This window comes from Nelusetta ayraudi, unplaced genomic scaffold (assembly GCF_046127955.1).
Source record: "Nelusetta ayraudi isolate G7.1 ecotype Tasmania unplaced genomic scaffold, CSIRO-AGI_Nayr_v1 ptg000135l, whole genome shotgun sequence".
In the NCBI taxonomy this organism is placed as follows: Eukaryota; Metazoa; Chordata; class Actinopteri; order Tetraodontiformes; family Monacanthidae; genus Nelusetta; species Nelusetta ayraudi.
Window position 1 is genome coordinate 21,471,848 of NW_027466185.1, and position 15,667 is coordinate 21,487,514.

The following is a 15,667-nucleotide window of genomic DNA, read 5'->3' on the forward strand; positions in this document are numbered from 1 at the left end:
CATTATAAACATGTAAAAATCCAAACACAAACACATGATGTGAAATAATTTCAAGGAACGGAGAGATTGTGTTAGATCTTTAATATTTTCTATATTTAGTTTTTTTTGTTGTTTAGAAATATTGCACATGATCAACATGCCTGCTTATGAGATAACACTCATTTCTCTCATCCTAAATTTCCTTCTCCAAAGTAAGGACAGTTTATTTTTAAGCACAATCATACAGTGTACACGCATACGTGTGTGTGTATGCACATATATCTGCGTGGGTGTGTACACACGTGCATGTGATTGCACATGCATGCAGATGGACACTTCACAGCCCTGACCCCATAGAGATGTGAATTGATAGTCTTGTTATTACCTGTGTTTATTTATATATTATATATATAGCCTGAATATATATTTCATATATATCCTGAATCAACTGGGTTCGATAACAGTCAAGATGGCAGACAAAATAGTCGTGATGACTATAAAAATACTGTCTCTAAACAAGAATGTAGAATTCCATGAAAAATATACTATTGATAATGTCGCCGCGTGGAGAAAGAACGAGAGGCTGGTTGTGTTGAGACACTACCTGCATGTGCCAAAACATACACACACACACCCAAACACAGACCTAAATGCACATATATGGAAATACCAGTATATATATATTTTTCAGACATCCAACTGTATAGAGAAACAGAAGAGACACCCATAATAACTACCCCCTACTCTTCACCGAAGAAGCAAAGAGCCAAAAAGTGCTATTCAAAAAATCGTCTCTGACTTTTAGTAAGTTATACCCTTTATCTTTTCAACAAGAACAATAATGGTGTGATTCTTTTTTTGTTTTATACCATAGTTAAAGACAGTATCACAACAGCTCGTTCCTCTTACTGACTGACTGCACTGATTTGAATAACTATGGCACAGAGCCTTCCCCCTGGAAACAAAAATGACCCACCCATTTTTTTCCAAAAAAAAAAAGAAAAAAATATATATATATATATATTCATATATAAATGTCCTATTGCACCATTTGATGGGAAAGGATAAAGTGTCAAGAAGAGAGGGAAGAGGGGAGGGCTCCAGAGACTGCCCTCCAGGGCTGGTCTAGGATCTGCTTTCCCTGAACTAACCCTAACCAGAGCCATCCTGAGCTACATAACGCTTGACCCGGGACCAGTGCTTAAGGGCACTTTCTAACAACGCTTGAGGGGTCGAAAGGTGAGGTAAAGACAGGAGCAAAGGACTGCAGGGGGGAATGGGTTGAAAGGAAGGAGGACAGAGAGAAAGAGAGAGAGAGAGAGAGAGAGAGAAAGAGAGAGAGAGAGTGGGTTTGATAACATACGGAACAAGGTTCTTTTTTTTCTACTAAAACAATCTCTAAAAACAATACTTTCCTGATTTTACTTGTGGCAGTCCCACATGAGAGGGGCCACACAAATTGTGCAAACACCTGATTTCTGCGTTTTTACAAAAACACCCCTGCTCCCCCGCTTCTGTTGTCTGGTGAGAAATCGCAAAGTCGAGGGGAAAGGGAGCGAGGAGAATTGCAACCCCCACCTCATGTACAATTAAAAGCAGGGGAGGGGGCACTGACTGATTTTGTCCCCCTTCTATGTCCAAAGTTTTTGTTTCGTGTTTTTTTTTTTTGTCTGTCTTGTGATTATTTTATGCTGGAGAAGAAACACAATAGAGTCACGAGAGAAAAAACAGGCCACGGTAAAACTGGTTATTTCCACGGCAACGATTACGAGAGAAAGCAACATTATATCCACTTGGAGAATCAGCGAAGTTTGGTTAAAAGTGTACATTTTCTCTCTGTTGGTAATCTCGTCTTATCATCTGATGTCCTTCATCGACTTCACCCGCTCTCTTCTTCTTACGCTTGTAATATGAACTTTGCATCCAGTGAAGAGCGTCCAGTTTCTTCTTCTTCTTCTTCCTTTTCCTCTGTGCTCCGGAAGCCAAGTCAGTGTCAAAACCTAATGATGAATCTTCAAAGCATCATAACCAACAGTGTCTATACAGAATGTCTCTACGGTGCCTGTCGTCACAGGTTTAGGGGGAGGCGACCCTAACGGACATACAGACATATAGAATCGGCTCCCGCAGGGTGAGACCTCGGCCTCTTATAATGGCAATAACTAAAGGTGCAAAGATTGGTCACACTACATCCAAACGCCTTCCTTCGTCCCGTTCGATAATCTCGAGAGGGGAAACCGATGTCATGCTTTCAGCTTCTCATCTCTCTACAATCACTAAAAACTGTGCAGGCCGATGGCTTGGTCAGACCAGGGTCGACTATGTCTGTGTACAAGTGTTCACGATGCACAGCCGTGTCCATGCACATTGTGCATTGCACGCCTGGATGTGCGTGTACTGCGTTCGTGCGTGCGTGTGTGTGTGTGTGTGTGTGTGTGTGTGTGTGTGTGTGTGTGTGTGTGTGTGTGTGCGTGCGTGTGCTGTCTGTCTTGCAGCATCGAGGGGCTGTGGAATCTTTACTGGAGGTCGTCTGGGTTGTGTTTGTGCTCCCCGTCCACTGTGCTGAGGAGCGGATGGGAGAGGAGAGGTCAAGTCAATGGCATCTGAGGGCTGGCTGGTTGGCTGGCTGGCTGGCGACAGCAAACTGCATCTGCACGTTAAGTGACAAAGTGCCTTTTGTGTGTGATGGTCCTCGGCGGCGGCTCCAGGGGAGGGTAGGGGGGGGGGGGTGGGGTGGTGGTGGTGGTGGGGGCTGCCGACCAAGAGTAACAGTCTGGTTTTGGTGCGCCTGGGTGGGATTGAGTGCATGCTGGGGGGGAGGGCTATGTATGCACCTTGTTTGTGTGTGTGTGTGTGTGTGTGTGTGTGTGTGTGTGTGTGTGTGTGTGTGTGTGTGTGTGTGTGTCTTTGCGTGTAATGGGCCAACAGAATGGGTGAATTACATTTTTTGTGTGTTCAACTAGAGGGTTTTGTTTGAGTGTGCTTGGCACAGGCCTAGGCAAGGTGAGAATATTCTGGGTTGTGGTGAGGAGGCCCGTACGACAAGGAGCACTTGAGTCACCTGCAGGTTTATTTGATTTGTCATCTCGTCGGCTTTTTGCTTTTTTGATAAAATGTCTGGATAGATGAATCAAGCGCACCTTGTGTAGTGTGAAGTTTTTTTTTTTTTTTGTTTTTTTTTTTAACCACACTTAAATGCATTGCCGCCCAGGCCTGACGAAGATTAGAGTGTATCCCGCTTGCATCACTCCGCACAGTCAAGGGCATTCTGCAGGGGAGGGTCACGCTCCTCTTCGCTTTAGGATCCTTCACTTTTGGGCTCCTCAGAGCTGCGACCGCCGTCCCCCTGCTGCTCCGGCCCTCCGTCCTCTCGGCTTGACTGATTGAACGAGGGGCATTGGGACGAAGCGAGGCTGACTTCGGACGGCACTCCGAGCTCGTGGGTGCCCGGAGTGGCCGTTTGCATGATCTTCTGACGCACTTCTCTGATCTTGAGCTGCAGACACACCTTGGTGGGGAAGGTGTCCAAGTAGCGTGCCTGGAAGGCAGCAGTGGCCTGAGCTGGTGGAGGGAAGAGGAGAGCAGAGGAAAGAGGGTTTTTGCAAAACAGCATGATAGGGAGAAAAACTCAGGGGGTCTCTTGTCTGGATTGCCTGTGCATTTTTTTGTGGTTTAATTTAGTTAAGATTCCCTGACTGATTATTGTTGGTACACCTGAAATGTTAAGAAAACTGTTACTGTCTCATCACAACAATTATTACTTATGTAAAGGTGACAGCTGAGCTAACCAGTACATTACACGTGCAAAGAATAAGATACATTTTAAAGGGAAAGCTCTCACAATATGATGTGGTTTGGCAACCATTTGAATCTTATCTGGCAGGTGGGAACCCCTTGAAAATTGAGCAAGTATAATTGTAATCATACATTTACATACGGTTTAATTTCCATCAGTCCTTAGTGAGTGAGTAACAGATAGAGGAATCAGAAGAAGGTAGGGAACAGGAAAATACGGGTAGGAAGTCATGCTGAACTCCTGTGCAATCGTATTTCTAACTTTTCCACTCATTTTTTATTTGTTTATTTATTTTTATTTGTTTCCCTTTCGTTAATTTACATTTTATTATTATTTATTTCATTGCGTTTTCCTCTTTTTATGTTTATTTTTGATAATATCATAAATATCCAGACACAAGTTCAGATTTTCTTCGTACGTAAACTTGGTTTGTATTTGATAATATGTACGTACAAATCTTGTTCATACACTTTTGTGTCACAGAAAACGAATACTGGTGCAATGAAGTCATGTATGTAAGATCCTTTGACTCAACAAAAACATTTGATATGGAAAAAAAATGTTTTAGTTTTGCTTCATTATCTTTCTACTCTCAGTCATGGGTTTTACCTGAGGGAAAGAAACCATGTTCATGAAACAGCTGCATGACCAGGGCCCGACGTTGGTCAAGAGTTCTCCGCAGTGACGAGCAGGGGGCGCGGTCTAAATCCCCGAGAAGATCTTCTCCATCTGAGGCGCGAGGGTGCAAAAAAAGGATGTGAGTCAATATGTCGCCGAAACGGTGGTGATCTTTGAATCGGTTGTGTGTCAAAGGCCTCCTGAGGTGCCTGTCGTACCTGTTCTGTCAAAGGTGAAGATGTCTCCATCGCACTTGGCGGCGCTCTTGGGGGTGTTGGGTTCAGAGCTGCAGCTGGAGAGACGGCGGGTCTTCCTGCGAGGGGAGCTGGTGTCTTCTGCTGCGACCTCCAACTCTGGAAACAACGGACAACGAAGGAGTTCAGCTGTCGTTTTTTAGTAAGCTGATAGATTCAGTTAAGAATGGGGAGTGAACGAGTGCAGGATGAGGAAGAGAAAAATCCAAGGAAACTCTGTTGTATATAGAAAATCATAAAGCCTTTATAATGGCATGGCTGCACAGATTAAAAATGACTGGACCTACGTGTTTCAGCTTGCACCCCAACCAAAGAGCCCCTGCTTTTTGACTAATTTTATTTAAAGGACCCCATCGGCGCGCCTTCTTCTTTCTCCTTTCTTCCATTCTGAACTTTTTCTTATGTTTATTTAAGTGCTAAATAATATAAAACAATCTCCTAATCAATCCCTCTTGAGCAATATTAATTGCTGGCAATAAAATAGGTCTCCCATGAATAGCATTTCTTCACGCGGCTCACCTGTGGAGTTGCGTCTCTTCCTGCGGTAGCTGCCCAGAATGGCTCTGGGCGACGTGGCCAGACTCTGCAGGGTTGGTGAGGGCAGGACCTCCTCCGGGTTAAACTCTGGCAGCTCAGCAAAGCGCTCCTCAAAGTACGACTCTGAACTCACGCCACCGTGTTTCCTGGATGCGCAGAAAACAGAGGGGAGACAACACGGTGATCAAAACACGCTGGGGTCGCTGTCGAATGTCAGGTGAGCTTCTCATTTCTCCAGGCAAGGTTCCGTCAAGGCTAACTCCTCTGTAGCTTTGGGCTCGCCCTCCTCCTTTCTAAATTCAGAGCAGAAAGGGTGAGCACTCCACCTCCTCACCTGCAACAGAGTTCCCACCTATATTTTGCAGAGCTGGAGGATTGTTAGGATAAATACAGAGTTAGATAACACAATGTGTGTGTGTGTGTGTTTTATATTTCAGGCTAAGTCAACAAACGGAGTCTCCCTCTCCCTCTCATTGCTGTGGCTCAATTTCAAAACGCTTTGAGCCAGAAAGACACCAGATCAGCGGCTGTTGCACGGGCTCTCTCAGCACGAGAAAATGTAAACTGTTAAAATGGAGAGAACAGCTTACGGAGTCTTACAAGGAGCAGGCAGCCAGAAGGAGTAAGCAGACTTACTTCATTCTGCTTTGGCAGAGATTCTACAAAAGCTATTACTCGGGCTGGAGCGCAGCGTCTGTGATGCGACTCTACTATCTTGGGCTTTACAGGAACTAGTCCAGCAGTGAGAAGATGGTTATTTTACTAATAATGTCTTCAACTCGTTTCCAGTCAAATTTGCTTTTGTGCGCAACAAACCCATGTGGCTGACAAAACACAATCTAGACAAGCAGGTTCTTCTCCCGAGGTATGTTTTCTAAATGAACATGAACGTATACTTTTTATACGTTAAAATTAGGCCTAAAAGCTGTCAGAAAAATACAAAAATCTCTCAAGGTTGATGCACATTTGCGTGATGCCCTTTGCTTTGTAAAACAAAAACTGTCAGCTAAATAAAATGTACACAGTAATCTTTAATTGCTGTTGCTTCTATCAAGGATTAATGAAAGGATTTCTGTCTTCAGTGTCTGTTTTGTGATTTCTGCAAACACAAAAATTAAAGCTAGTGAAAGTAGAACTATGTATCAAAAATACAGAATCCACTGAAAAGATCACTAAGAATGTTCTTTTACATTGTTCATTTTCTTATTTTATTTACGGTATTTGTGGATTTTTTTTTTAAATTATGCTTGGATAAAGAATTCAATACAGAATTCAATATTTTCTATCCTCTCAGATTTTAAAGTTGTCCCCTCCCCCCGCTAAAGAAAAAGAGAAGTTTTTTCTTTAACCACAAACAAGACAGTCAAACCTTATCAAATACATTTGACCCCTTCTTATTAGCTTATTGTCCAACTCACTTGTCAAGAAGTTCAGATGTCTTTTTGAGTGGTGGGGGTCGAAACTTGGTCCTCTTTGAGGAGGTGGGGGCTTCTTTCTCAGCAGGAGGAGGCAGCTCAGCACCTGATGTTGTTGATGAAGGCGATGAGGACGGGCCAGCCTGGAATCACAGCATGAGATCAAACGAGATGGCCGTGTGTCTTATGTTGTTTGCAGCAAAGTTCAAACAAAGTCCAAGTGCAGTATTCAATGCTGCAGAGAGCGACTGGGCTTTTCTCACCTCCGTGCTGCCGTCGCCGGCGCTGTCGTCCCCTCTGCTCGTCTCTTTGTCTCCCTTCTTGTCGCTGCTCTCCTTCACGCCTCTCTCCCCTCTCTCAGGGTACATGTCTCCGCTGTGTCCGTCTCTTAGGTTTTCTTCTTTGATCTGCAGGCCGCCGTCTTCCTCCTTTTTCACTGGAACAGACAGTTTGGCACTCCGACGTTAAAAGGATGCATTTATCAAGCTCAACGGGCGTGCGGCTAAACATCCTGCTCGCTGTCAAAGTTCAGCTTCGAGTTTGGAAACTAGAAGAAAACATTTTCTGGACTGATGGGTTTGAATTTTATTCTCAGCGTAAGAGTTACCTGCAGTGGCATAGACCACACAGGTGGCCGTGGAGCTGGAATATCCATATCCTTCATCCTCGTCCTGGCCCTCTGGCTGGATCTCTCTCTTCACCTCCACCTTGGACTCCAGCTCCAGGTTGGGAAGAGGCATCACTGCCACCGAGTTCTGCATTCCCGTCGCCTTGGGAGAGGAGGGGTTGACGAAGTCTTGGGCAGGAGCGGCGACAGCGGTGGGCATGTTTGCCACGGGGATCACTCCAGCGGTGAGAGCCATGGTCTGTGCAGGATAGATGGCGGTCAGCACCTGAGAGGTAGGAACAGGTAGCAGCGGTAGTGAGGGTGCAAGGTTTTGTCTGCTTTTGAAGTGCAGTGTGAAGTCTGTAGGTTTACATGCATCATCCCGCAATTTACACCAAAAGTGCAAGCGGCGAGTCCGCGGAACTGCGTTTCCGAGCAGCGGCGGCTCGATCGGTTCACGCCAGTGTTGCAAGGATCGCACCACGACCCAGGAGGTAGTTTTGCGTGTTTTCAAAGAAAACAACAGTGAAACAAAACTCTGTTGCCCGTCTGAACTGTGTCTCAAATATCGCTGAGTATAAAAAAGAAAAATAATAACAAACTAAACTGCTGGTATCATACAAAATGCAGGTATTTGAAGTATACCTGCATTTTTCATCATAGTTGGTTTCAGATTCAAAGTGAAATCAGCTTTGTTATTTGACAGCCAAACTGAACAGTGTTGAAACTGATACGTGACGTTGATGTTTCACATTAATCCAGCACATTGCAAATCAACCGGATCCACCACGTTTTCCAATCATCGACTTCCTGCCTGAACGAACCTGCTGAGATTGATGCGGGTGGCTACACGGTTTCACGCTTCTGGGACGCTTCTGAAACGCATCTGCACCGCGCCTGGTCTGAACTTGCACACTGACTTTAATGGCCGCAGTCTGCTGTGGAGCCGTGACCGCGCCTTGAATGCGCAGCAGATGCTTTACTGTTAGGTGCAAATTGACTGCTAGATTGTGCTTCAACATTCAGGCGCAGCACGAGAAACAAAACTGACTTATAAATAAGAGTGAAACCTTGAAAAAAGAGAAGAACTAACCTGTCGATTGGCTGTTTCCGAGGCCTGGCCTTGAGGCGTCTGAGACTGGCAGCTCAGCGGTGGGGCTGGAGCTAACACTGGCTGCTGGGTAACCACTGGCTGAACCAGGGTCTGCGCAGCCGGGGCGATGGCGGTGAAGCCCAGGGTCGCCAGTGACGACGGGAGATAAGCCGAGCCTGGCGCCGGTGCCGACTGCTGGGGAGTCACGGTGGCGATTCCATTGCCAGACTGGACACAGGTCATCCTGCGCAGGAGGAGCGAGACATGAGCGCCACGTCCAAAACTTCAATGAACGTCGTTCAGACAATAGAAGTAAGTCAAGAGATGTACAGCAATAGGAGTCAGAGGTGAGTCATTCTTTGTTCTTCTTCTGCCGCAGTATCCGGCGTTATACGATGTTGTAGAAGTTTATTGAGATTGGATAAATAAATAAAGATACAATTTAAAAAATATATCTCAATGCAAATTAAATAATGATTTTTGTTTTTGTTTTTATTTATCTTTTTTTTGTCAACACTGACATAGACACAGAAAAGGTTCGTGACGGAGCTCTTCTGAGGCTGTTCAACTCCGACACTGAAGAAAGTGACTTCAGCGGTTTCAGTGCGGAGGAGGAAGAGGAACAGTGACAGGTGGTTTCTGGGTTCAGTGTTCATGAAGCGACTTTAATGCTTCCAGTGTGCATGAAGAAAAAGGGACAGCGGTTCCACGTGTGTTCAGGGGGTTCAGTGCGCAACTTTTCTGTTTGAGCTCTCGTCTGTATGTTCTCTTGTCTTTAGGCGCTCTGTCTTTGTGAGCTCCGGTGCGTCGCTGCCTCGACTTCTGGTCCGACTCCGTACCAATTAACCGAGGTGACCAGCGGGACCCCGCAAACAGGATCCGCGGTGCGAGTCCAGAGTCGCAGGCTCGCAGTCGCCGAACCGATCTGCTCCGCGGACCCGTTTCCTGACCAAACATCTGCGGCTTATAGTCCAGTGCAGATTGTATATGTACACATTTGTTGTTTCCCCTAAATTTAGCTGGTGCGGCTTATATTCAGGTGCGCTTTATAGTCTGGAAATTTCTGTTTATTTTCTCAATTTTCTCAATTAAAATAAAAATGTACTTACTCACATCAACATTTGACACAACTTCATTTTACAGACAGTGCCTTGGTTCAAGCGTGACTTAAAAAAATAAAATAAAATAAAATCTCAGTTCATTCTCATTCGGTAAAGTTGGTCAGGGATTATCTTGAGCCATTGGATTTCGGTTTTAACAAGGCCATGATGTTGACTTAGGGCCAATTCCAATTCCTCCCTTAACTCCTCAATCTCGACCCTCGCCCTTAACCCTCAATCTTTGGCCCTCGATCTTGGCCCTCAAAAATAAGTGTAAGGGCTTAGAAATGGGACACCCCTTAAGTGCAGTTACGTCTTCAGACTGCGGGGGGCGGCCTTACGCCAAAGCTACGTCCAGTCTGTCAAGAAGACGACGACGACGAAGAAGAAGGAGAAAAAGTGAAAGAGGGCAAAAAAGGAAGAAGTCCTCCGTCGCTTCACAACGAGGTATACAAGTAATGTGAAGCCGGGACCGCCGGTCCGGTTGACAAACCTCGTAAAGTAAAAAAAAAAAATGTTACGCAACAACGATGTCAATAATCCATAAAAAAAAGTCTTAAACCAAGACAATAAAATGGTTTCGTAATATTTATATCTTTATTAACTAAGAAAATACTTCCATTTGTAGCTCGCTTTTACATCGCCATCTTTTTTTTCGAAGATGTCTTGGCGAAAATACGCAATGCCTTCTGGGTAGCCCTTACTGCCAAGGGTGGTGCCGGAGAATCTCAATATTGAGGGCGATACAGCCCTTAAACTCGTCCCTCAACTTGACGTTCTTAGAATCGGGACAGCACTTGTACCTCGCAGGAGCGTGCATTTTTGAGATTGAGGGTTGAGATTGAGGGTTAAGGGAGGAATTGGAATTCACCCTTAGACTTAGACTTGTCATTGCAAAAGGAAACGCAGCAGTGATTTCTGATACAACAAAAAGTCGGTACTCCGGAGCTGAGCAACGACATTTCATTGTATTTTTCTTGCATTTCATTGCATATTGTAGAAATCACTGCAGTGTTTCCTCTTGCGATGACAATAAACAAAGTCTAAGTCTCAGTTAACATTGTGGCCTTGTTGCTCATCCCTGACCAGCTGAGACGCTGGGGGAGAAGAACACTAGTGCGCGGGTGAATGGCTTTCTTGGGCCTGCGTGAGTGACCTGGTGTGCGGTGAGGTCAGGATGACGGTCTGAGGAGGCTGAGCACCAGGAGTCATCACTGTGGCCATGGAGACGGGATAGGGACTGCCAGGGTGCATCGCTGTCCCGTTAGGGTGCAGGGTGTGCTGGACCACAGGCATGGGTGCGATCTGAATGATCTTGAGGAACACAGAGGGGGAAAAAAAATCATTTCAAGTTTTCATCTTCATCTCCAACATCTCCAAGACCCGTTCCGACTTCTCCGCTCAGTCGACATGCACGAGCTTTCATCGCAAGCCGTCTCGCGAGCGAACCCTCGTCGGGAAAAACGGGAATTTGTTGACAACAAGTGGAGCCGCGGCGTCGCCACTCCTTACCTTGTTTGCCGTCACGGGACTGTTCTGCACGGGAAGAGGCGGAGCGACCAGGGATATGGAGGGATGAGGAGGAGTAGAACCTGTTCTCACTGTTGCCATGGGAACCAACATCTTGCTCTGTAAGATGGGCGACTGCGTTTGGACTAATGAGTGAGAGCGGGAGAGAGAGAGAGAGAGAGAGAGAGAGAGAGAGAGAGAGAGAGGGTTTAAATACTCAGCGTGAGAAACAGATGGATGGAGCCCGTAGAAGGGAGGTGGGGACAGAGGAGGAGGAGTGACGGGTGGGCGGAGACACACTGAGACAGAGAGGAGACTCTCCGGTGGAAAGAAGAGTGCACTCGCTCTCTTCCAAACAAGCTGCAACAGCGTTTTGCTGCGTCTGACTCTCGTGAATAGACTGTGATGAAGGCTCGGGTGGGCGGCGACCGTTACAATGGGAACAATGCTTTTCCACGGTCACTCGCTCGTCTCCCCGTTTGTGCAATTTTCAATCAACGCTATTTTAAGTTCCCGACGTGGAGACGGTTGAATAATTCAGCGGCAGCGCGAAGGAAAAAAGAGAGAGCTGGGAAAGACAGCCGGTTCTCATCGGACCAGTGAAAACAAACTGACTTTCCTTTCGCCGTCAGCCAACTGTTGCTCTCTGTTTCGCCTCTGGCGCCGGGACCGACCGAGGGCTCTATCGTTTACTGAAGAGTACTCTTCGTTTAAATACTTAGCTGCTGTACTCTACTGGCCTGGCTTTTTAACTGCACATAGCTGAATTGTGCTTTGTAATTTGGATTTTATTTATTTATGTATACTATTGTGAACCCGGGTAAGTCCAGGAGGACACAGGACACCAAAAAGTAGATGGATTGGCTTTTCACTTGTGTGGATCACAGCCAGGTGTCTTGCTACTTTTACTATTCATGTAATTTATTTGGGCTAATTTGACAAAATGCCTTTGACTTCCACAATATAGCCTCTCAAATCACATTGTTGTAGATTAATGTACAGTATCTTTTTTTAAAAAAAAACAACATATTTCTGACTTGATGATCGGCCTGGATTTTGTTCTTTGCGGAAACGAGACACTTTGATGTGACCCAAACCCTGAGCCCAGGGCAGTAGCAACAAGCTGACATATCAGTATTAACATTGTTGAACATTTCCTGTTCTCTAATTCAGCATTTCTCAACTTGTGGGTCGTGAACCAAAACTGTGTCACAACATCCTGGGCAGTTTCACTTTATTTTTCTTAATAGAAGGATTTTAAAATATATATATTTCTAGAGAAAATGTTGGGCATTCATTTTGAATTACACAATTCAATTCAGTAATTTCAATAATTTATTTACCAGACATGATAGAAAGCGGGCTCGTGTTTTTAATTTGGTGGAATAAATTTGGGTCACGACTTCATTATTAGGAAAACAACGTGGGTCCTGGGACTCCACCAGTTGAGAACCATCGAACTGATTCCTAGTTGCTGACTGTTATAAAGTTGCACTGAAAACTTTTCATAAATCCAAACAACTGCAGTAACAATTCAACCCTGTGGTCAACCAAGGCCACATTTCTGGACTCTGCTACTGTGTAAGAGGTGTCGGTTGCGGTGGGGCGGAGTCGGGGTTGAAAGACGGGCGTGTGTGAGTGTGTGTGTCACAGGAATTTGATTTTATCCATTTTAACATAAGTCTTATGTGAATGCTCACTGTTTCATCCAGTCTCTGATCTCCTGGTTCTGAAGCATCTGATGGATCTTTCAGATGTGTGTTTCTGCTTCTTCCCGCATTCTTCATGTTTGTGTTCTGTTTTATTGCCCTGATCTCGCATACCTGACTCTGTTTTATGGTCAAAGGATTGTTTACAGTAAGACAGCTGCCCCTGGGGCAGACTGATGGCAGCGTGGCAGCCAATCTGTGCCTCCAACAACCAAACATCCACTCACATTCGTACGAGGCAATGCGGGTAAAGTGTCTTGCCCAAGGACACAACGACAAACTGGGATGGAGCGGGATTTGAACCGCCAACCTTTCGGTTATTGGACAACCCGCTCTGCCTCCTGAGCTGAAGTTGCCCCAACAGAGACTCTCAAAGAAATGCTGGCAAACCAGACTCCACAGCAGCAGGTCAGTGACCAGTCACTGCCACCAGGAGGTGCCACATGGACCGGGCCGGGGGAGAGGACGACTAGGGAGGTCAGGTACCCACCTCCCGCCGCCATGGGCAGCTGCTGCGCTACTCCTCCTCCTCCACCGATGAGGAGGGTGGCCTTGGCGTCCTGGGCCAGGGAGCTGAGGGCGACGGCGCCCTCCAGCGGCTTGCTGGCGATGGGCACAGGCATGCTGGCGACGGGCCGCACCACGTTGGTCACCACGGTGGGAGCCATGCGGACGGCGCCGAGGACCTGGGTCAGAGCCGGCTGGACCAGGGTGAGGGGGGCGCCCGGGGCGCCGGGGGCCGCGGCCATCACGGTGACGGGGGAGACGGAGAGCACACCCGCTGCACTTTCACCGAGCCCCTCCCCATCGTCGCCGGCTCTCCTCCTCTTCCTCTCGGAGTCATCGCCGCCGCCGCCGCCGCCGCCTACTTCTTCTCCTCCTCCGTCGGTTCCTTTCGCTGGCGTGGATGTGCAGTGCGGGCCGGAGGGAGATGAAGAGGGGAGGGAGGAGCGAGCCGCTGGCTGGAAGCCACGCTGGAGGGAAGAGAGATGGAGGGAGAGATCAAAAGGCGGGGAGGGGGAACAGGCGCGAGTGCTCTTCTTCGGGGAACGAGCAACTTTCTCGGCCGACGGGAACTCTGGAGGATCAGTGAATCAATCAGACTGAGGAGAGAATCTCTTCAAAAGACGACGAAGGTCTCATTTCCGTGTTTGTAGGGAAAACAAATTAAAAAACCGGAGAATGAAAATAAAGGAATTGCGAGTTATCAATATTTTTCTGAACATTCAGTGCAGAACAATCAAAGAAGCAGACAAAGTCACTCAGTGCAACCTCTTGATTAGGTTGACTGTTGTGGTTCATTCCAGCTACCTGTCCGTCTGGTTCGTCCTCGTCGCTGTCGGTCACTCTCTCTTTGCACTTGAGGTCGATGGAGCCTTCGGGACAGGAATCTTCTGAGGGAGGAATGCGGGCGTCCAATGTGGGCAAATACAGAGCAGAAAGCAAGCTTTCAACTGGAAGTAAAGTCATATAATTTGAAATGAACATTTCCATCTGAAAATATGGATGCCTTCAGCCAATTATTTAACAGATTAAATCGAGTCACATGGCCACTGCAGTAGTCTACACATTTAAACGTGTATATTTTCATATCTGCAGTAGATCCATGCTTGGATAATACTTCGGTTTCATGACACACTAAACTAGTTTCTTGACTTCCTTTGCATGTTATGGCAGCACAAACACACCCCAGTACAGTTTCAGCTGGCTTATCGATATTTAGCAGCTTAAAACAATAACACAAAAAATATAATAATGTATATATCTCCCAACTATATACAACTGTATAATAGTAAAACACTATATTAACCATATTTTAGTAAAACCTGTTTTTCCCTGTACCTCTCCTGTGATATAAATACACTATCCGGCACTCCTCCGCTGTGTGACCATATGTAAATATCGAGCAATCAACAGTGGAGGGTCAGGCCAGATGATTCAGCTCCACATTCTTTTTTTTTTTTTTTTTTTACCTTTGAGTGTTGTGCTAACAGTTTATTTTTGGGCAAAAAAAAACACACTGATCATTTTGGGAAGCTGTAATTATGAGTGTCTGGTTACGCAACAAGCCTCGCTAAAACAACCGCTGCCACCACTCAGAAGGTAACATCCAGCTCACCCATGACGTCATCGTCGCCCTCCTCCTCGCAGATGACCATGCGCTCTTCATCGCTGGTCACGTCCTCGCTTCCAGGCACAGGTCGCTGGTGAAACAAACCGGTCCCGTCGTCCTGACACAGTAGGAGAGAGAGGCGTGTCAAAATTGCTTTTTTTAGTCACCTTTTTATACGAATCCATTTTTTTTCGAAGTGTACTAAAAACGCTGTTCTATTGCTGAACAGTTTCCAACATCACATTATTTTCTGACTTTTTCAGCCCTTTCGCATGTCTTTTTTTGTTACCGTCATGCCACTGTTTACACAGAGACATATTTTTTTTGAAACAATATTTGCACATTTTCAAAAACACTCTCGAAAACAGAAACGCGCTTAGACGAAGCCGCCTTCAAAAAAAATATCCCTGTTTACACGGAGACGCTGGAAACGACTGAAAACAATGTAGTACCTATGACAGGCCTGGTGTGGTGTCGCAAGTTCACTCCCTGAATATGGAAGAAGAAGAAGGAGAAGAACTCCTGAAGCGCGCCCTGTTTAAAGCAGCAGTAGCTCACTAAAAACATGAGCGCCACAGAATAGACAGAAAGGTCGCTGGTGAAAAGATGATGTGGATAAACGACAGAGTTAAACTGCTGCCTCGAATTTCTTTAGAACACAAAGCCTCGCAAGGTCCATGTTAAGGTTGGCTGGGAGTCGTGCCAGTAGAAGTTCGCTAGCATTTTTGTCATTTAGGTTTCCTGCCTCAATACTCCAGTCCACTGGCCCAGAAGAAAAGCAATAAAAAGTAAAACAGGAGGAGCAGCTGGCCAATCACAAAGGCCACAAGCTGTTCCAAGGCGGAGCCACAAATGGAGCAGGTTGGGGAGTGGTATTGAGAGCTGAAACAGCCTGTTTTTAGAAGACCTGTAGAGAAAGTGTTTGACCAAACTGTTA

At 46.1% G+C, this 15,667-nt stretch overlaps 1 protein-coding gene across 3 annotated transcripts in view; it reads right to left on the minus strand.

Moving 5' to 3' along the window:
• Positions 1 to 66: 66 nt before the first annotated feature.
• Positions 67 to 15,667, minus strand: part of cica (capicua transcriptional repressor a) — a 39,598-nt gene continuing 23,997 nt past the window's right edge. For 2 of the 3 annotated variants that reach the window (XM_076011304.1, XM_076011305.1), the window contains exons 10-22: positions 14,737 to 14,848; positions 13,929 to 14,011; positions 13,108 to 13,591; positions 10,912 to 11,054; positions 10,556 to 10,713; positions 8,300 to 8,543; positions 7,207 to 7,492; positions 6,863 to 7,035; positions 6,603 to 6,742; positions 5,167 to 5,330; positions 4,612 to 4,746; positions 4,385 to 4,504; positions 67 to 3,540 (exon numbers count right to left, since the gene is read on the minus strand). In XM_076011304.1, coding sequence (XP_075867419.1) covers positions 3,278 to 3,540; positions 4,385 to 4,504; positions 4,612 to 4,746; positions 5,167 to 5,330; positions 6,603 to 6,742; positions 6,863 to 7,035; positions 7,207 to 7,492; positions 8,300 to 8,543; positions 10,556 to 10,713; positions 10,912 to 11,054; positions 13,108 to 13,591; positions 13,929 to 14,011; positions 14,737 to 14,848 — 2,505 coding nt within the window. In that variant the 3' untranslated portion in view covers positions 67 to 3,277. The remainder of the gene's footprint in view (positions 3,541 to 4,384; positions 4,505 to 4,611; positions 4,747 to 5,166; positions 5,331 to 6,602; positions 6,743 to 6,862; positions 7,036 to 7,206; positions 7,493 to 8,299; positions 8,544 to 10,555; positions 10,714 to 10,911; positions 11,055 to 13,107; positions 13,592 to 13,928; positions 14,012 to 14,736; positions 14,849 to 15,667) is intronic. The other variant, XM_076011306.1, reaches the window with a different exon arrangement.